The sequence below is a fragment of the Gymnodraco acuticeps genome, unplaced genomic scaffold (assembly GCF_902827175.1).
Source record: "Gymnodraco acuticeps unplaced genomic scaffold, fGymAcu1.1, whole genome shotgun sequence".
Lineage (NCBI taxonomy): Eukaryota > Metazoa > Chordata > Actinopteri > Perciformes > Bathydraconidae > Gymnodraco > Gymnodraco acuticeps.
The window spans coordinates 381,084-403,027 of NW_022992231.1; the positions used below are offsets into that span (position 1 = coordinate 381,084).

Here is a 21,944-nt window from a genome sequence, read left to right on the forward strand (position 1 = left end):
AAGGAGGTGCGCCAGCCGAAGGAGGTGCGCCAACCGAAGGAGGGGCGTCAACCGAAGGCCCCTACACCTGGCCCAGGCTGAAGGACCAAGAGGCGACTTCATCATGCCCCTATCGGCAGCTAGCCGATCCACTTTAGAGGACAGCTTTTCTAGTCCTTCTATTGGGGGGAGCACACAGCCATCGCTCCCTCAAGTCGCCGGGAACGGCCGAATTGATCTGGAGGAGGATGTGACAAGGAGAGGTGTCTGTTGGCTGCTGCCAGACGTTCCACCTCAGTGATTCTAGCCACTCTGAGCGCCCGAGGCATGCAGCTACAGCTCATGCAGGCGTTTACCGTGAGAACCTCCCTCAGATGCTCACATTTCTCAATGGCTCAAAAGAAGCCATACAGGCGCTACATGAATGAGCCACTCCGGTAGGTAGCCAGATGCAGCGTAGCCGGGAGCGGGTGCGGGAACACAGCCTTCACCAGCTACCTGTATAATGGAAAGAGTAGAGCGTTGCTGCTACTCGCCGAACAGAAAGAGGGATGTAATTACACCCACGTTACCGGCAGAGGGAGCGGGAGCGAGAGCACTGCCTTCACCTGGCTGGATTAATAAACACGGCAGTTCAGCGTCTACCAGGAGCGGGGGTGAGAACACTGCCGGCTGAGTTAGAGACGAATGCCAGATGCAGCATAACCGGGAGCGGGTGCGGGAACACAGCCTTCACCAGCTACCTGCTTAACGGAAAGACAAGGCAGTTCAGCGCCTACCAGGAGTGGGGGCGAGAACACTGCCTTCACTGGCTGAGTTAGAGACGAATGCCAGATGCAGCGTAACCGGGAGCGGGTGCGGGAACACAGCCTTCACCAGCTACCTGCTTAACGGAGAAACAAGGCAGTTCTGCGTCTGCCAGGAGCGGGGGCGAGAACACTGCCTTCACTGGTTGAGTTAGAGACGAATGCCAGATGCAGCGTAACCGGGAGCGGGTGCGGGAACACAGCCTTCACCAGCTACCTGCTTAACGGAAAGACAAGGCAGTTCAGCGCCTACCAGGAGTGGGGGCGAGAACACTGCCTTCACTGGCTGAGTTAGAGACGAATGCCAGATGCAGCGTAACCGGGAGCGGGTGCGGGAACACAGCCTTCACCGGCTACCTGCTTAACGGAAAAACGAGGCAGTTTGGCGTCTACCAGGAGCGGGGGCAAGAACTGCCTTCACTGGTTGAGTTAGAGACGACTGCCAGACGCAGCGTAACCGGGAGCAGGTGCGGGAACACAGCCTTCACCGACTACCTGCTTAACGGAAAAACGAGGCAGTTCAGCGTCTATCAGGAGCGGGGGCGAGAACACTGCCTTCACTGGTTGAGTTAGAGACGAATGCCAGATGCAGCGTAACCAGGAGCGGGTGCGGGAACACAGCCTTCACCGACTACCTGCTTAACGGAAAAGCGAGGCAGTTCAGCGTCTACCAGGAGCGGGGGCGAGAACACTGCCTTCACTGGTTGAGTTAGAGACGAATGCCAGATGCAGCGTAACCGGGAGCGGGTGCGGGAACACAGCCTTCACCAGCTACCTGCTGAACGGGAAGAGTAGAGCGGTGCTACTACTCACCGAACAGAAAAAGGGATGTAGCTACATCCGCATTACCGGTAGAGGGAGCGGAAGCGAGAGCACTGCCTTCACCTAGCTGGGTAAAATAAAGAAGCTTAACAGTACACGCAAGACGTTAGCCGAGCAGCTGCTGCTAACGATCAAGCGATATCAAGTCAAATAACACACATGTTTAAGACCAGATAACTAGCTTCGAAAGAAGAGAACAGCACAGAGCTGTAGTTACAGCAGTAACCATGGCCAGTGCTCACACGGCATATAACCGTAGTTACAGTAGTAACTATGGCCAGTACTTACACGGCTTAGAACCGTAGTCACAGTCGTAACTATGGCCAGAACTTACCCAGCATAGAGCCGTAGTTACAGTAGTAACTCTGGCCAGTACTTGCACGGCTTGGAACCGTAGTTACAGTAGTAACTATGGCCAGTACTTACATGGCTTGGAACCGTAGTTACAGTAGTAACTATGACCAGTACTTACACAGCATAGAGCCGTTTATGGTATTGACTATGGCCAGTACTTACACGGCTTGGAACCGTAGTTACAGTAGTAATTATGGCCAGTACTTAGGGCTTAGAACCTTAGTTACAGTAGTAACTGTGGCCGGTGCCTAAAAGTGTCAGCCAAACGGCTGCCCACTAGATAATATAATATTGGGAGGATGAAATCCTCCTTAATGGCCACACATGCAGAGCACACAGCACACAGTGAAGATTGTTCTCTGCATATCGTCCTAGTGCTAGGAGTCTAGTACTAGGAGCAGTAAATACAACGATATAGCGCTACTGCAACCATACCATGCGTTTACCGCTGAGTTAAATAATGAAGCTTAAAGACCCCGTGAAGTGTGCGCCTGTGCATGATCTGTTATGCTAATACGTATAGTAATGACCAAAATTGTCCATTGGAACCATATCAAAAGATGTTGGAATAGCAACGAATTTGACGAGTTTTGAATTTGCCGCAGGGAAATCCGCAGTTGACCTCCGCCTTCGTGGGCGTGGCTTGCGATCTACTGCGTGACGTCACGAGATGGTCGCCGCCGAAGTGTTTACATTCATCACAGTTTATTGTTTCTCTGTTTCAAAGTCGAATTTATCAAAGTTTTTGAGCGAGTATTTTACTGGAAAGTGTGTTGGAGTCGACTGGAAGTGATTGCCAATCGAGAAAACCTGACAATGGAGGCAACAGTGAAGAAAAAGGGAGGAAAAACACACGGGAAGCGATGCATTGCCGCTGGCCGTATTAATGTCAAGTCTGCCGAAGTGGCAATGTTTCTGTTCCCAAAAGATGAAGGTGAGCCTGGCTGGTGTCATTGTTTCGTAGATTCGTTGATTGTTCATGACAAATAAAGGCCACTGGTCGATTCGAGAGAGAGAGAGAGACTGAGAGAGTTACAGGGTTGTTGTTAGCATCTGGTGCTAGCTCGGAGCTAACGGAGATTAGCTGTTTCAACAATAAGGAGAGGGAGAGTCCTCTCCTGTGGGACAGAGAGATAACGTCAGCTCAGGGAGGTAAAGGACTCTGAGTGATTAGATTGTAAACTGTAGCCTAAGTTATCTCAGTGGGTTTAATAATTTAATAGTTTAATAATACTCTAGCACATGACATGTACATAAGCTAATTATTTCCCAGAGGCTGAGCCCAAGCAGAGATTGGGCTCCCCCCCCCCCCCCTATTTTCCAATCGACAGTGACAGCACAGTCACTGCTAACCTGCTAACCATTCAGTGTTCTGTAGCCGGTCAATGTCTTCCCCATCGTCCATGTCGTCGCCATCATCCTCCCCACTTGACGTCCCTGACGGCTCAAATCTGTAGGGTTCAATGATGTCCTGCACTTCCATCTTCTGTGCCACTTTCCTCATCTATCCTGTCAAAATCAATCATTTCTCTCGCACTTGTATCACTTTCCAAAGTCTCCGCCATGTTTACAATCACAACAGGGCCCATCTTGTGACGTCACAGCCGCTATCGTCTTAGGCTTAGACGGCCGTAATTATTCAAATTAATAATGAATTAAGTAATAATTAAAAATTATTTTAGCCATGAACAGGCGCAATGATATGTAAGGAATGAAACTGCCATTTCATTTTGGCGCAAAAACATGCACTTCACGGGCACTTTAACAGTACATGCAAGGTGTTAGCCAAGCGGCTGCTGCTAACAATCAAGCGACCAAGTCAGAACACAAATGTTAAGACCAGATAATAGCTTCTAAGAAATACAAAGTACTTACCTTACTCTCTGCATCTAAACGAAAAACGGGTTAAATTGAATGAGGGACACAGCCAAAGCTGGGACTCAAATGCTAATGATAGCTCGGGCACAACGCCACAAGCAGAACTTTCAAAAGAGCATAAGGGCAACTTTATGGGAGAGGAAGCGGGAACACTGTCGTCACCAGAAAGTCTAAGCCAAACAAAAAATAAGACAGCAATCAGGACAACTTGGCTGGGAGAGGGTGCGGGGACACAGCCATCACCAGCAACAAGCTGACACCAACCTGTCTGTCGAGGCTCTGCACAGCCGGCCACAGCTCCTGGAGGACGCGTTAACGACCCGTAGCTCCGACTGTCAGTCACGAAGCTGCACGCGGCCTGCTGCTTGCAGAGAAATCCCTCAGATCAAACGTTCAAACCTGAACGCTGTAGGCTACAAAAATGTAGCCGCGGTACCCTCGCACAGCGAGAAGATGAAAGGAACAGATCCTCTGACGACACCGGCTGATATAGCCGGTGTCACATGGGTCACAGGTGACTTTGTTGGTATTGGTACTCGAGCTGCGCATGCGCGCGATGGACATATCCAGTGCTGAAAGCACCGCCTCTGGCGGTCAGTAGGGACGAAATAGAACTACCAATGTCTCCACAGCTGCGATTGGTAGCGAACACCTTATGTTCGATACACCTTATGTTCGATAAGGCCAAGAGGATTTCATTATCAGAGTCATTAAGCCGGCAAAAACATTTATACATAAGATTTCTTAAAACAGCTTGGAGAGTATTGACTCCTGCAGCCACAAACATTTCACTTGCACTAGACCAGTGGTTCTCAAATGGGGGTACGCGGACCCCTAGGGGTACGTTGGAGTACTGCTGTACGTGAGATTTATTTTATGCTAATGAAAAAACAAACATAATTAATGCATTTAAACAAACTACTAAGATGAACTACTTTATTCAAAGGTTTTCAGAAACTCTGGATAATAAAATGGGAAAATAAACGGGGTGCTCTCTTTTCCTCTCCCTCTCCTGACAGCCCGTCAGTCTCGTGCAGCTCGCTGAACCTCTAATAAGTGACCCGACAGTAAAGAATAAATAAATAAATATATTCTTAACTAGTTTAGCTAGTTCCAGAGTATATAAACTAGTTAAGTGTGTTAGGTATACCCCCTAATCCCACCAGGAGCGTCTGCGCTGCGTTGCGCTGCGGCTGCGTTGCGCTGCGGCTGCGTTGCGCTGCGGCTGCGTTGCGCTGCGGCTGCGTTGCGCTGCGGCTGCGTTGCGCTGCGGCTGCGGCGTTTTTAGCGATCGCGGCCACTCTAGTCAATGGGTGCTATTCCACCAGACCCGCTGCGCCGCGGCTCGAAGCGTCCCAGAAGCTCCTCGCTGCAAGGAATTTCTAAAATATAGGATGAATTCTATTTTTGACGCGGCGCAGCGCAGCGCAGGCAGGAAGTGGAATGTTCATCCAACAACTGCGAGGCTGCACACACGACGCTCCGCTTCCGCAACGTTTTGAAACGCGCCTGGTGGGTTATGACGCATGAGGAGGTCACAGCGCGGCACAGCCGCAGCGCAGACGCTTCCGGTGGGATCAGGGGGTTAGTGTATTTTGCTCCACTCAACGGTGCGTCACAGCGGCGGAGCTGTGATCTTGCAGAGCTGCGTGTTCTCCGTCAGCAGCAGCTGATCTGATCTCATCTCTCTCTCCCGTCCGGTTAGACTTCACTCTCGTTTATGTCCAAATCTATCAGATCTAGCTAGTTCTAGTTAATTATATGACTGCCTGCTTATCAAAAGGACCTAAATAATAAGCGTTGCTTGACAACGGCGTGTGGCCGCAAAGTATAGCGCAGCATTATGCATATGCTTATATGAGGGGTCAAAATCCCATGCTCATAAAATGCTCATATATTTTTTTCTCTTCATTCCCCACGCCCCAAAATAAATAAATATACAAATTTTAGGAAAAGTAACGAAGTTTGAGCAGTGTGGGTTTTATATTAACAGAGTTACACATATTTCAAAACGCAAAGTGTAATAACTACAGTGGCCTCCCTGTCAGAATAACAAAGATCCTCAGTGAAGCACAAGCCCATGTTTCACTATACATTGTAAGGACAACTTATTAAAAAGATCAGTTCAATGCAACTAATGCCGTCTTAGTGTTATTGCATGATGTTAACATTTGAAATGTAGCATTGAAGTGTTTCTCAGTTACAATGTTGTTGTTATAATACATCAGACTCTGATGGTGCAGCGCTGTACTGTACCTCTTTATATAGGCATTTTTTCCTTAACAAATTGTTGTTGCGCTGATCAGGGGGTACGTGGCTGCATTTTTTTTTCAAAGGGGGTACATGATTGAAAAAAGTTTGAGAACCACTGCACTAGACCATCGAGGTCTCTTCAGCAATATTCTCATGGCATCATTATAAGCTACTTGAAGTTTCCGTAAACTTGCTTTTCTGTAGTTTGGCCACAAATGTGCCGTATAGAGCGGTGTGCAATATGCTCATCTGTACACGCACTAAACTTACGTAGGAGAATGTTTGCTTGTGCACATCATGCGGCATTGCCTATACATATCTTCATCATCTGTCATTTGTTCTGTAATAAAGTGTCCAAGATATTTTAACTTATTACAGACACTAAGATTAATATCAGACAATTTAAACATTTATCCTCTTTGGTTCTAAAGATCATGACAGCACTCTTACTGGCGTTGTATTTGATGTCATGTTCCACACCGCACAGAACAAACAGCAAGAAGCTGCTGGAGACCAGCGCTATGGACTCAGCACAACAAGATCATCTGCATACATAATATGGTTCACTAGAGAGTACTACCAATCATGCATCCAGTATTACAGGCTTTCAGTCGCTTGGACAGATCATCAATATAAAGGTTAAAAAGAACTGGGGACATCATTCCACCTTGTCTGACACCATTGCTAACCCGAAATGGGGCTGAGAGAGAGAGGGGGGGGGGGATATCGTCTCTGATTGTGTTACGTTATTATGAGTGCTCTCATACTTGTTTGATTCTGAAATTGTATAAATATATGTGTGTGTGTGTGTGTGTGTGTGTGTGTGTGTGTGTGTGTGTGTGTGTGTGTGTGTGTGTGTGTGTGTGTGTGTGTGTGTGTCCGCATCTGTAGGCTGTTATTCTCTCATTAATACCGCACTGTCAATTAATCAAAGTAAATATAAGTGGTCATGAACACATGTGTCCATCAGACAGAGGGCTGCTGTGCCTCCTGTCATCATTAATGGACGTCTCTTTAAAATGACCGCTCAGAGGAGAGGAGTTCTCATTTCTCTAACCGCCTGCTGCTTCCCTCCTCTCTCCTCGGTTCCACAGTCCTCCGGTCGCATCTCCTGTGGGCGGGACTAAGTATCGAGGATTGGAGTCGAGGAGGGGACATTTAAGAATTGAGAAACCTCTTATTACGGGCACTATAGAGCACGCACAAAAGCGCGAGCGCACCGGAGCGCACGCATGCACACCTGTCCCTCCACAAAGAGAACACAGATGAACTGGTGCACAGTAGCGTGGCGTGGGGAAAAATGTAGGGGAAGCCCATTTTTTGGGTCGGGGGGTGGTCAATAACGTAACCAGATGAGTGATTACAGCGCCCGGTATCATTTGACACACATTTGTATCACACAGATGCAGGACTTGCACACGCCTGTTATCTAACCGACAGGTCCGCACGCACTCTCCAGCTGAAACTCTCTCCTTATTAATTTAAGCATTTTACTTATTAATGTATGCAGACAATCACACAATCTATGTGATTTTTGGATTTACCGTGCCTCTCAATTGCCCGTGACAGGTTGGCAAGGTCGATGAATCCTGAAGTTGCCCAAGGATTGTTCAGGGAGCACGAATCCTTGTCAAAAAGAAGACATGGCCAGCAAATTAGACGCTGAAGTTTAGCGCTTCCAGTTAGCCACTCCGTGCGGACATAATTGTCCTCATTGAACGTCCGATTCTCTCCCTGTTTCCTCTGCGTACACAGCTCGAGTGCGGGCATTGGCCTGTCATCTGATTTAATTTGTAGTTGCTGCTGTAGCGGAAGTTTAGTAAAGTTATGTTTGATTAAGTACGCCAAATCTCCACCCTCCATAATACTTCATTTGCTTGATAATTTCTAACGGCGGTGATGACAGTTACAGTATTAAAACTGATGTTGATGTGATTTGATTGGATGGCAGTGTCCAATCAAATCGCCAGCCGCCAGCCGCCTCTGAAGGGAAGCAAGAGGCGGCTAGCTTCCCTTGGCATGGCCCTGACCAATCACAGGTTGGCAGGGGCATCACGTGGGCCTCATCTGATTGGTCAATCCCTCCATTTTTTTTCACCAAGGGAAGCTAGATTCGGCTGGCCTCCTCTCGCAACAGTGAGTGCAATCTACTGTTTCACCATAACATCTAGAGGGGCGCTGTTTGTTTCACTCTTTGTAAAATAATCAATGAGAATGGGGGAGAGCCGGGCCGGCAGCAACACACAGCAAAGGAGAATTATCGAAACAAAACAAAGTGTTTGTATTTATTTATTTAAATTATAACTACAATCCGAAAAAACAGGGGAAGCCTGGCTTCCCTTGGCCTCCGGGAGAAAACGCCACTGCTGGTGCATGCAGGAAAATCCGGATTTTGAACTATAGGTGACACTGATGAGTCAGAATACATTTATATGGGTTCAACAGCTCAGTAAAATATTTTTATTATAGGAAATTAATCATTCACGTAGCCTACTTGGTGACCTATTCAAGGGTGATGTTTTCTTATCTTTCTGGCAGTTACAAGAAATATTTAGATCACGTAACAGTATTTATTTGGATATCTGCAAATAAGGCATTTTGTATCTTCACTGACTACGTTTTTCTTTTAACCTGCCTTGCAATGAAACAGAGCAGTTTATCTTCTTGCTGCCACATATCCCACCCACCCACGGACAGGTGCAATTGTAACGAGATAATCAATGTTCTTCACTTCACCTGTCAGTGGTCATAATGTTAAGGCTGATTGATATATTATTGTTCATTGATTTTAAAATGTCTCCCGTTGGTGACATCTAGTGGAAATATTAAGAATGACACCAAACCTAGTTTGACTGCCTTTACTATTTAAATTAAGCATTAAATAGATGTGTGTTCAAATAATTTATACTCAAACACATTTCTTATCCTTTAAAATGAAAATATCAAACCGCTTTTTTAATTTTTTACTCACTGAATGTATGAACAAATAAATGAAAACAAATTGATTTTTGCATCTTGAGTTTTGATGCAAACAACACATTATCGTTTATCTGTTGAAAGAACCACCTAAATAATCTGCAAACATTTGACTGGCAGCCATCTTTATTCCCCAACGTGTGCTTCAAGAAAGAGTGATACAAATGATATGACATAATATTAAAATGTAGTACCATCTGATCCCGACAGCTTGTTTGGGCATTAAATACTATTAATTAAATACTTTTTATTGCTTTATCATTATTAGGAAAAACTAAAAAGATTCTCCTGGAATGTAAGTGTGTTTCTTTAGACTCAAATATGAACCTGAAACTTGCAGCTCAAACATGAATTACAATCATTTGTTTTTCTTCAGTCAGTCTGCAGATGGAGACAAAGTGATGTAACAGCCGCCATTAATTTAATTAAATAAAATGAATTTGGACGGCTGAAGAGAGCGACGAAGGAGAAGTTCAGCCGAGGAAGGTGGAGATGAAGACGCTGGTGTCCAGGTTGAGGGTGGCGTGCCACCAGCGGTCGGGGAAATACAGAACCTGACGGAGAAACAACCAAAACAATGAGTCTCAGACAGCAGAGCTGCAAACATATTTAGAATTATATTAACAAGTCATTTTTCATGCAAAAATGTTTTTAAGTTCAGTTTTTTCAGCCTCTTAAATGGAGATTTGCTGCTTTCTTTTCTTGACTTAATTTCATTTTCTATTTCAGGAATAAACACATATTCACTCTTTTGCCCACAGTTTTTATCCAAATTGTTCTAACTTTGTATTGGCCAGCCAGAAAAAGATGACGATGTTAAACTGCAGGTAAAGATCATTTATTTTACATTTATTTATTGTTTTTGTATGTTTTTCTTCACAGAGAGCATCAGTAGTCCTAACAGAAATGTTGAGTGATGTTTCAGCTAAAATAATGTCTGTATCCTTGGGCTTTGTCCAATGTGTTGAGTACATTTAATTTCTCATAAAACATTTGCACAGCTACTTATTACGCTTTTGAAGTATTTAAAACCTGCATTGTTTTCATGCTTGCTTGTGTTTTTCTCTTTCTTTAATGCTCTGCAAAAAAGGTTTCTTAGTGTACTGAATGGAAATGTATTTAAAAATCTGCTCTCTGCTGTTTTTAGTCTGAGTAAAACAGACTCACCTCTCCAGGCCTGATGGTGCACTCCAGCGGAGCCTCCTCCTCAGGCAGGTGGGGGTACGTGTCCCTCAGCCAGGACAGGGTGGTGCGGTTCGGGTGGAAATGAGGCTCCCTGTCCGGCGGGTAGAGGAACCATCGCTGTGGCAACATAAGGTAAACAAGATGTTTATCTGTGTCAACACGTTCAGGATATTAACACAGATTAAATTAATCAGCATGACGTGCAGAGAACTGAACAAATAAGAACCTTTCTGCCATAGATGACCTCAGAGTAACCGGGGCCGTGCCAGTGGAAGGGGACGCCGGTCCCAGGACCTGAGGACACAAACCAGGATCTGAAAGTTTTTATTCAACACATAACACTGCTGAAAATAATTAACAAGCAAACAATAGGCGCTTTCACACCGCAGTACTTTTCCCACTTTAGTTAGTTCCGAAATGTCGCGTTCACACCAAAAAAATCCAGAACAAAAATGAGTTCATGAGAACCTTTTTACCCCCTTTTCCGTCCCTGCTAGAGAGCAGGGACTTTCGTGGGAGAAAAAGGTTCCTGTGTCTGATTGGCTGGGCGGATTGCAAACCACGCCCCGTAAAACTCCCAAAAAGTTTTGTGAAGCCGCCATTTTATTATCCTCGCATTGAATTAATAGCATTAGCATTAGCCCAGCGCACAAACGCAGAGAGACTAACTTATGGCAACACAAAAGAAAACGTGGGAGTGGTGGAGATGAGGAGGTGTCGGCGTTCTGGCGATTTACTCTGAAGGCTTCAGTAGAAGCTGCTGGGACTCCCAGCAGCTTCTACTGAAGCCAGTCCCCAACTCCGGGGACTTCCGGCCGGGGACTTCGGGTGGCAGTATACGCCGTGAAGTGGTTTGCGGCCTGCCAGTAAGCCCAAAGCAGAAGAAGAAGATGTGACGTCAGCATCATCTTCATTTGCCTAACGGCCCCTACACACGGCGGCGTGCGTTGAAGCTTGCCGGCGGGCATGTCTGAAGCTAGACCAACAACCAATCACCTGAATCTCCCACCCCGGACACACAAGCAGCAGTTTGATTGGCTAGAGCTTGTACTGGCATATGATTCGATTGGCTGAAGCTTCGAGGCTTCAAAAGTAGAACAATACGCTTTGCTCCCACAATGCAGTTCGGCGAAGCGTGACGTCAACCCATTCAAAGTGAATGGGCAGAAGCGTTGAAGCGTCAACGCACCCCGCCGTGTGTAGGGACCGTAACCCCTAGATTCCACCGGGTCCGTCTGCGTCGTGTTACGGACGCATTACGGACGCGTTACGGACGCGTTACGATATGGCGCCGCGGCGTTCGCAAAGACCGTGGCCACTCTAGTCAATGGGTGCTATTCCACCAGACGCGCCGCGTTACGGCTCAGAAGCGTCCCAGAAGCGTCTATGCGCTGGGCTCCGCTCAAAATAGGATTCAAGTCTATTTTTCGACACGAAGCGTTGCAGAGGCGCCGGGCAGGAAGTGGATCGGTCAGAGCATCCAGCCCATCCCCAAAATAAACAAATGTATCCCTCCGTAGTCTTTCAAGTAGGAGGAGAAATACCAGCGTTCTCCTCCGGTTTACAGGCACTGTGTCAAATATATATATAGAATAATTATGATGATGAATGCATTTTTTACCACTAAAATACAGCAACACATCTTTGATTCATGTAGATTCATGTTTGTCTGTACAAAGTAGCCTGTGCAGGAAATATGCCCAAATCAACAAAAACTGCGAGCCGGCAGGCAAGACGCTCCGCTTCTGAAACGCGCCCAGTAGGGTATGACGCCGGAGGAGGCCGGACCAAAACCGCGACGCAGACGGACCTGGTGGAATCGAGGGGTAATCCTCCCCCAGGGACTTATTCCGGTGTGAACGCGATCTGTAGGCTACTTAGTTCATGAGAACTAAATAGTTCTCATGAACTAAGTTCTGGTGAACCTTTGTGGGAAATGTACTGCGGTGTGAACGCGGCTATAGAGGCAGGAATTTTACAGTCAAGTTAAGGAGAAAAAAAGAAAGAAAAAAGTAACATTAAGAAAAGTGAAACAAAAGAATGACATCAAGGAGCTCAAAGAAATAGAGAAACATAGTAAACAACAGAGAAAATCTCATCAAATCCAAGAAACACTTTTATTCAAAGTAACTGAGATAAAGTGCAATCAAAAGTACTAACTCAGAACAGCGATAACACTGCTAGTACTTTAGCTTAAAAAAACAGCAACTTTTTAAAGTTCTTTATTTTTTTTATTGTTTTGGCCAATAGGCTTTGGCCACATTGCATTCAGCTAAAGTGGAACATCATTCCTTCATGTAGAACATGATGACATTTTCTCTAGGTCGAGACCAAAAACGAAGCAGAGAAACAATATTTATATAAATCTTTTGATGACCAAAAGAGACTAAATGATTTATCGTTGATGATCTTTGTAGATTATTTCATCCTTAGGAGTATTTGCATGCATGTGTTTAAACGTTTGACATCACAACCAGCGTAGGACTAACAGGCCACACGTTGACATTCTGCAGCATTGGGTGTGATTTGTAGAACGAACCTGCGATCCCGAAGCTGTACGCTCCGCTGGTGCGAGGCAGGACGTACGGGGGAGACTCGTACTGCTCAAACAAACTCTGCCACTCTGTGAAGTTGTTGTCTCCAAAGAAATACAGCGTCTCTGCAGGAAGAGAAACATCAATATAAAGCTCTGTGTGCAGACATGGAAGAAGAGTCAAAGTAGAAACACTATGTTTATATATGATGATTTCAATAATCCATCACAAAATCCTGAATCATTTATTATACTGGTAAAAATGTGCTTTAAGTGTTTAAAGGTGCCTGTTTTCAAGTTACATGTTAAATTGACAGATTTTGAAATTGAGTTTGGTGCGAGTAGCAGCCGGTCTCGGGGCTATGCTATGCTAGGCAACATTTTGCATTTGATGCAATTGATTTCCTGGTAACATTTAAATTAAATAAAACCCAGAGGTGGATAAAGTACTCTGAAAAGGAGAAGAAATCTGCATATATCCACCTGCAGAACCTCTAACTGAGACAGGGTTCATTACTGGTGGTGAGTCACATTCAAAACTCTGAAACTAGGCCTGAAAAAGATTTTAAATACACACAAAACATCTTTTATCTACGGAGCCCTGGAGGGTTCATAGAGAGAAAAATAAATAAAACGTGGCCACGTTTTACTTTCTCGTGCGCACGCTTTAGTAACTCGTGCGCACGAGTTACTAAAGCATGCGCACGAGTTAATAAAGCGTGGCCTCGTTTTATTTAAATTGAGGGATTCCTGTCCGTGACTCACAGTATCTGCTGCCCACAGCTGTTTTATAGAAGGAAAACCTCCTTCACTTTATGAAATCTCAGCGGCACCAGTGGCCTGTACTACGAAGCAGGATTGGCTATTTACACTATTCATTCATGAAGTATGACGCTGCGCTGTCAGCACGCGTCTCCATGTTTGTGATTGGTCAAATGTTGCTAACCCCGTCCCTTTCACCTGAGCGCGCTCTCAGCCGGACAGAGAAACCCTGGTTGATTTACTGAGTTGATAACCAGCTTCGTAGGACCGCTTATCGACATCGCGTTTGTTAGGGTCAGTTAAGCCGGGTAAATCGAACATATTCAGGTCCAGGGTCTGTTGAACTGGCTTCGTCGTACAGGGCACTGGAGGCAGTAACGTGTAACTCAGCAGAATCTGAGAAGAGCAGCACCAGCTGCAAAGAGCTGTGCCTTTTACTGTTTACTTCACTGCGTTTCCCTTCATTAGAACCGCTGAATAGAGATCGAGGCTGCTACGTTTAACCACACACACCTATACACACATCGAACTACCAGAGTATTCCCCCTCGCTTTATGAAGGAGATGTCCTGTCACCGGGGCGCATGATGTGTGTGTGTGTGCTCAGCTCCGCTCTGTGTGCGTGTTCGTGTGTATCCGACACCACCGGCATTTTTTTTCAAATTACCACGAACAGTACTTTAAACAAATCTGGTTCCCCATAGTTAAGTGTATTCCCAAGTGAAAGAAACGTGTTTAATCTTAATCTCGATGTGCACCGGAACGAACGATACTATCATAAACAAATGCCCCCCCCCATATACACACACACACACACACACACACACACAAAACGAGGCCATGCTTTATTAACTCGTGCGCACGCTTTATTAACTCGTGCGCACGCTTTATTAACTCGTGCGCACGCTTTAGTAACTCGTGCGCACGCTTTAGTAACTCGTGCGCACGCTTTAGTAACTCGTGCGCACGAGTTACTAAAGCGTGCGCACGAGAAAGTAAAACGTGGCCACGTTTTATTTATTTTTCTCTCTATGAACCCTCCAGGGCTCCGTATTTATCCTCAAATCCTTCTTTCAAGTAAGGCTAAACACACATTGTTTTTGAAGTTGATCCACTTCTTTTTCATTAAGATTTTGGCTTTCCAATATTTGAATTATTAAGACAAGATATCGGAGGTGGAACAATTGTTCTGGCACAAGTTAATGCTCTGGTTTTGTGTTTTGGTAGAAATCCAACACACCCCCCCTTTTGTTTGCAGCATTACCGACTCAATGATGTGGAAGATACTTGATTTAAATATATGTTCGGCCATTTCAGTAGGTTGTGGCAGATCACTACGACACATTTGATATAATGAATTGTTCTCAGAATGTCTTTAACATGTATAATATAATAATAATAATAATAATAATACATATGTATAATATTCAGTAGGTTGTAGCACTACGACAGTTTATCTTATTTAGATTTTTTTTTGTCACTAGTTTGTGACAGTACACTATCTTATTTATTATTATATTGTATTTAACTGCATTCACAGTTACATATTAGTATTGTATATGACTTTAATAAAAAAAACTAACTTAATTATATTTAAAGTTCAAGAAAATCCACAGTTAGAGTTATTTATTTATTTTTTTAAATGCATGACGGTTCCCGAACTAAAGCTGAATCCTCCAGAGGTCAAGTGTCAAGGTCAAGGGCGTTATTGTCATATTCACAGACATAACATCTTAAGTCCCAAGCTCCTCCCACAATGCAACATAATGTATATAGGACATACACAAATAAAACATATTTAAAAATAAAAGTAAATACTCTTTGAACTCACCGCTGCCGAGTGCGTCTGCAGACTGCGGCCGCAGCAGATCGTCCACATACTCCTGCAGAGGGATGTCCACTGGAACAAAATAATCACTTATAAACAATAAATAAACAACAACAAACCCTGCGGGGTACATGCAGACTGTCAGTTACCTTTCCTGTAAGAGAACGTGTTCGCTGTGCTGAGACGAACTTTGCGGGCGCCGTATTCTTCCAACAAACTGGCCTTGGAGCACAGCGACCTGAACCTCTGAAAGTATTGATCCGATTCTTTATCTAAGTAATAACAGAGGGGCACGTTCTGCCCACCTGTCACTTTTTAAACACTTGTTGAGGTTTCAAATGGTGACTTTCAGCTGTCATTTCAGATCAAAAAGAAAGGAGTTGTTTTTTGTTGTAATATGTCAGTTTCATTCAAAACAATTCACAGAGATGGAAACATTTATATTATCAAAAATATAATAGGGCAAAAAAATCAAGAATTAGTGCAAGAAACATAAATATACAAAAATGAATAATAAAATAAAGATATGAGAAATTAGTGTGAAGAAAAAGTAGAGTATATCTAAATGAAAACAAGTTGTGTGATGGAGGAATGTGCTAAATTAAATACAACATCCTGAAAATACACACAATAAAATCCTACTGACAACTTCCTCTAGTCTACAGTATGTGCATAATGGATGCATCAAGGAGAAATGCAGTAACATGATGTACTTGCACGTGTTCAAAATACGCACCGTGTTGTCAGTCAGACCTCTGAGGATCACCGGTCTGCTGTACGCATATCTGAGGAAACACTTGAATCAGCAGGGTTTCATTCAGAAATCAGGACGAATGATGAGGAAACAAAATGGAAATAATGTAAATGTCGTTTTTTAAGACAACTTTCAGTGTTTCTGCATGTTTTACAGAGAGGCTGTTTTTCAAATGAGCAAACTGATTATATGATAATGGTGTTTATACATTTAAAAAAGTTATGCTAATTACAGGACTCCTGAATTCCTGAACCCGACAACTCCGCCCTCTATGTTAGAGGCAGAGCTGGAGTATAACGGGGGATCAACACCAATCTCCCGGGGGGAGGTCACTGAGGTCGTCAAACAACTCCACAGTGGCAAAGCCCCGGGGGTGGATGAGATCCGCCCGGAAATGCTGAAGGCTCTGGGTGTTGAGCGACTGTCATGGTTGACACGTCTCATCAATGTTGCGTGGAAGTCGGAAACAGTACCGAAGGAGTGGCAGACCGGGGTGGTGGTTCCCCTTTTTAAAAAGGGGGATCAGAGGGTGTGTGCCAATTACAGAGGCATCACACTACTCAGCCTCCCCGGGAAAGTTTACTCTAAGGTACTCGAAAGGAGGGTCAGGCCGATTGTCGAACCTCAGATTGAGGAGGAACAATGCGGATTCCGTCCTGGTCGTGGAACGACGGATCAGCTTTTTACTCTCGCAAGGACCCTGGAGGGGGCCTGGGAGTACGCTTATCCGGTCTACATGTGTTTTGTAGACTTGGAGAAGGCGTATGACCGAGTTCCCAGGGAGTTACTGTGGGAGGTGCTGCGGGAGTATGGGGTGAGGGGGTCTCTACTCAGGGCCATCCAATCTCTGTACTCCCAAAGCGAGAGCTGTGTCCGGGTCCTCGGCAGTAAGTCGGACACATTTCCGGTGAGGGTTGGCCTCCGCCAGGGCTGGGCTTTGTCACCAATCCTGTTTGTAATATACATGGATCGGATTTCGAGGCGTAGTCATGGGGGAGGGAGTCTGCAGTTCGGTGGACTAAGGATTGCACCACTGCTTTTTGCAGATGATGTGGTTCTAATGGCTTCATCGGTCTGCGACCTTCAGCACTCACTGGATCGGTTCGCAACCGAGTGTGAAGCGGCTGGGATGAGGATCAGCACCTCCAAATCTGAGGCCATGGTTCTCAGCAGGAAACCGATGGACTGTCCACTCCAAGTAGGGAATGAGTCCTTACCCCAAGTGAAGGAGTTCAAGTATCTCAGGGTCTTGTTCTCGAGTGAGGGAACAATGGAGCGTGAGATGGGCCGGAGAATCGGAGCAGCGGGAGCGGTACTGCAGTCGCTTTACCGCACCGTTGTGACGAAAAGGGAGCTGAGCCAGAAGGCAAAGCTCTCTGTCTACCGGCCATTTTCGTTCCTACCCTCACCTATGGTCATGAAGGATGGGTCATGACCGAAAGAACGAGATCGCGGATACAAGCGGCCGAGATGGGTTTTCTCCGCAGGGTGGCTGGTGTCTCCCTTAGGGATAAGGTGAGAAGTTCGGTCATCCGGGAGGGACTCGGAGTTGAGCCGCTCCTCCTTCGCGTCGAAAGGAGCCAGTTGAGGTGGTTCGGGCACCTAGTTAGGATGCCACCTGGGCGCCTCCCTAGGGAGGTGTTCCAGGCACGTCCAGCTGGGAAGAGACCAAGGAGTAGACCTAGGACCAGGTGGAGGGATTATATCTCTTCGCTGGCCTGGGAGCGCCTTGGGATCCCCCAGTCAGAGCTGGTTGATGTCGCCAGGGAAAAGAAAGTTTGGGGCTCTCTGCTGGAACTGCTACCCCCGCGACCCGACCACGGATAAGCGGGAGAAGATGGATGGATGGATGGATGGTAATTACAATAAAGTAAACATTAAAAGCAAAGACGAAAGGAAACATTTTTCAAACCTGAACTACTTACAGTAACAGTTTCAAGTTGTACAAAAAATAGATGCTGTTTAAAACATAAATACAATTGATACGATTTGGCGACTGAGAATTTCTAAATAAATTTGACACAAAAAAACATGTAAAACTGGTGTTTTATGCTTTTTTTCAAAGACACAAACATGTTTGACAAAACTTGGTATGTATGACCTTTGTCTATTAGTAGCAATATAGATAAGCCTTTTGGAGAAAATATGATTTAAGCTAAACCTACATTCAGTTATTTTCCATAGAATGGGGGTGTCACAATCATGTTCAATCCGTGGATAACTTTGAACAACAATCGAATTTTACATCAGTATTTGACTAAAGTGATCACATATTTTAGGGGCATTATTAATGCATTAAGATTCAAGATTCAAGGCTTTTATTGTCATTCGTACAGAGCTACAGAGTAGTTATGACAATGAAAATCTGAGGTCCCAGGCTCCTCCAACAGTGCACAATAACACAGATAAAATGATGCAAGTAAATACAATAAAATAGAATAGAAGTAGTGCCATAAGAATCTATACAAGTGATACATCATTTGTAAGTTAAAAACTGGTGAATGTTATGGATGTTCTAAGTTCAGGTGTTTAACAGTCTTCTGGCCTGTGGGATGAAGCTGTCTCTGAGTCTGGTGGTTTTAGCCCGGATGCTGCGGTACCGCCTGCCAGACGGCAGCAGACAGAACAGTTTGTGGCTGGGGTGATGGGGGTCTTTGATAATCTTTCTTCCTGAGCCGCTGGGAGTAAAGGTCTTCCGTGGATGGCAGCTCTGAGATATTTAGGAGATATTTAGGAGATGTTAATACTACACGTACCTTTCAATGAACTGTTGATGTGAGAGGGAAAAGCCGTCCAAAATGTCGATGTTACAATTTCCTTCATCCTGTAGTCTGAAGCCTGAGTCTGAAGACCTGAACACACAACATACATGAACATAAGAACAAAACAAATCTTCTATTCAGAAAAAGACATATTAGACACTGTGGTAATTGTATACAAAACATTATTAAACTTGTGTTTATTTTATTTTGGAATCAAGTTAAGAAGAGTTTGGTCAGTTGAATCATGAAACTTTCTGCTCAAATCACTTGAGCTGTCGTAATAAACATTTCAGTTTGCAGTTTATTCCAATGATTCCATTATTATTCAATCCACCCTGCAGTGTACTCAGTTAGTTTCCACTTCAGGTAAAGTGAGAAATTGCTTCAGGTGTTAAAATCTGCTTGATTTGTAAATGGAGCTTGGTGTTAGAGTAACAGCAGGTGTCAGGACGGATGTGTGAGACACTTTGCATGTGTTGCAATGTATTATGTATAATCCAGAGTCAGTTCAAGTAAAAAAAACGATTTATCAACAAAATGTACTTACAATATTAAAAAAACAGTAGGTAGTATTACGGCATCATATCACATAAGGAAGGTGGTTGTTTAAGTAAATGTCAAAAAATGTCGTGCAGTAAAAAGTACAACATTTCCCTTGATGGTACAAATACCTAAATATTCGAAAAATGCACATGCCTAATAAGTACACAACTCGGGAAAATACTTATTTACGATTCACTAATAGTAATTTAAAAAACTTCTCCTAGTGTTTAAGTTTTAGGGAAGACTTGGTAAACTGACAACATTTTAAATGGGATTCGGTGTAAAGCTCGGTCAGAGTATGAGGGCTGAACTAGGCAACATGTTGCGTGTAGTGCAAGAGATAAAATGGTCAAATAAAAACATTATGTTAAAATAACTTCACACATAGGCTATGTCAGTTTTTCAGTGTCGACTCGACTCACCATCCGCCTCCCGACGGTTCAGCTGCTTTTATCCCAATAAAACATAATAAAACAAACTGAGCACATGCAGTTAATACAGCCGTATTATATTCCATTCAAAACTTTATCACAGAAATCTAAATTATAACTAAATGAAGGAGAAACCCTGTGAATTTCTCGCATCATCCCTGAGAATGAAGTATTTTCACTTCCTGCCAAAGAGCCAATCAGAAACCACCACATTAGAAGCTGAATGCGTGCTGCGTTCAAGTGTAATGGGAAGAACATTTGATTGTTTCACTGTCTCGATAATACAACAGTGTTCTGGATACATTACCGATAACTGAAATACAATGTGAGACGTCATGCTAAATTTTAGTAAAGATATGATTGCATTTTTTTTAATATATCATAATAACGTGCTGTATATATTGTGTATATAATTCAGTATTTACTGCTTTTATTTTGTTGTGTATCCATTTCTGACTAACTCTCACATGAAAGTGGCAATAAAAAACACGATGTTGGTCGTTATATTTTATTGTTTTACAGCCTTAAATAGCATATTATTTATATACCACCCTGCATGACCTCTTGTCACTGTAAAATGTTCTAGATCCACCGCTGTATGCTCAAGCAATGCAGTTTGTAGAAACAGACGGGTGTACAAGCAGTGGCGTTTTCTCCTGGAGGCCAAGGGAAGCCAAGCTGCCCCTGTTTTTTTGGATTGTAGTTATCATTTTAATAAATAAATAAAAACACTTCGTTTAGTTTCGGAAATTATTTGCTGTGTGTTGCTGCCGGCCCGTCTTTCCCCCATTCTCATTGAGTATTTTATCTATTCTGAGCACGATCTCTGTAGATAAATAAAAATAAAGAACTACGACAGATGTGTAACATATTTAATGCAGCCGAACCATTTATTACAATGCATTCATGTGATGACTTTCAAAGAGTAAAGCAAGCACTGCTGAATAAAGTATGATTTTATCTTTTACGAAACGATTTTTTTCATATGGAATGCAGTTGGAGGTCAACCAATCACAGAGTTTGAGAACTAATCACGGGGTTTGTCAAACAGAGCACATGGTGTAGTCCTAAACGATAGCTGGGGATTCTGGGTAGTGTAGTGTCTTCTGCCATCCTTTACTCCGAAAAAATATTTGTTTCTCCGAATCGAAGGGGAAAAATACAAAAGCATTGCACACAATTTAAACCAATCAATGTTGTGTAATTAACAAGGATAATCTGGTGTTTTTTAGTCGATGAGTAGTGCAGATATCACTGTAAAATCAATCGACAGTAAGGGGTACAATGCTCCGTTATCCAATGGGAATGGACGCTCACATTGCCTTTAAAGGCAGCCGACACAAACGAATGCCGTGCTTCCATGAGCGTCAAATCCCGCCGCAGATGGGAATACATTGCAAGTTGAAAGCTATTTGCGTCCCTTTATGAAGCTGAAGGAGCCTAGGAGCGTCACAACTGGACGCCACGGACACTGACCAAACGTCGCTCCTGGACGATTATGGAGTGAGAGTGTGTTGAGGGAGGAGGACCTGCACCAGCTGTATGGAGTCAGATTTGGGTCAATATTCTCGCGCGTAAAACAAGCTACTCACGGGCGGGAAATGTGCTTTTACACGCGCATAAAATGACCCTCGCGCGCAGATTAAACCCCCGCGAGCGGCTCTGCGCTCGCTCGCGAGAGAGACAGCCCTCTTGCTTGCTCACGGGAGTGTCAGCCTCGCGGAGTCTGTCTACGCGCGCGTGAAACGTTTCTGGCACTTTGGGGCGGAGCCACTGGACTTTGATTGACAGCTGCCAGGAAACCCGGGGTTGCCAGGTTTGATAAATGCCTGAACTACCAAGAGCCGAGCAGTGACGGTAGCTAAATCTAGGTGCGTACAGCAGACAGTAGCTAGCAGTTTTCGACGGACACAGCCCACTGAAAAATATATTGTTTTATATCAAATTAATGTATATTACATTACATTACATTGCATTTAGCTGACGCTTGTATCCAAAGGGACTTACAATAAGTACATTCGACCAGGAAGACACAACCTTGAAGAAAACAGAATCATATATATATATATATATATATAT

The 21,944-nt window shown here is 44.3% G+C and overlaps 1 protein-coding gene across 1 annotated transcript; it reads right to left on the reverse strand.

Moving 5' to 3' along the window:
• Nucleotides 1-9,040: 9,040 nt before the first annotated feature.
• On the reverse strand, nt 9,041-20,050 carry jmjd8 (jumonji domain containing 8). The gene is made up of 9 exons (XM_034206148.1): nt 19,857-20,050; nt 18,886-18,981; nt 16,112-16,160; nt 15,525-15,621; nt 15,379-15,447; nt 12,793-12,912; nt 10,480-10,547; nt 10,236-10,370; nt 9,041-9,622 (listed from the first exon to the last, which is right to left on the reverse strand). The coding sequence occupies exons 1-9, from the start codon at nt 19,949-19,951 to the stop codon at nt 9,542-9,544; spliced, it is 810 nt and encodes a 269-aa protein (XP_034062039.1). The 5' UTR covers nt 19,952-20,050; the 3' UTR covers nt 9,041-9,541.
• Between the last annotated feature and the right edge of the window lie 1,894 nt (nt 20,051-21,944).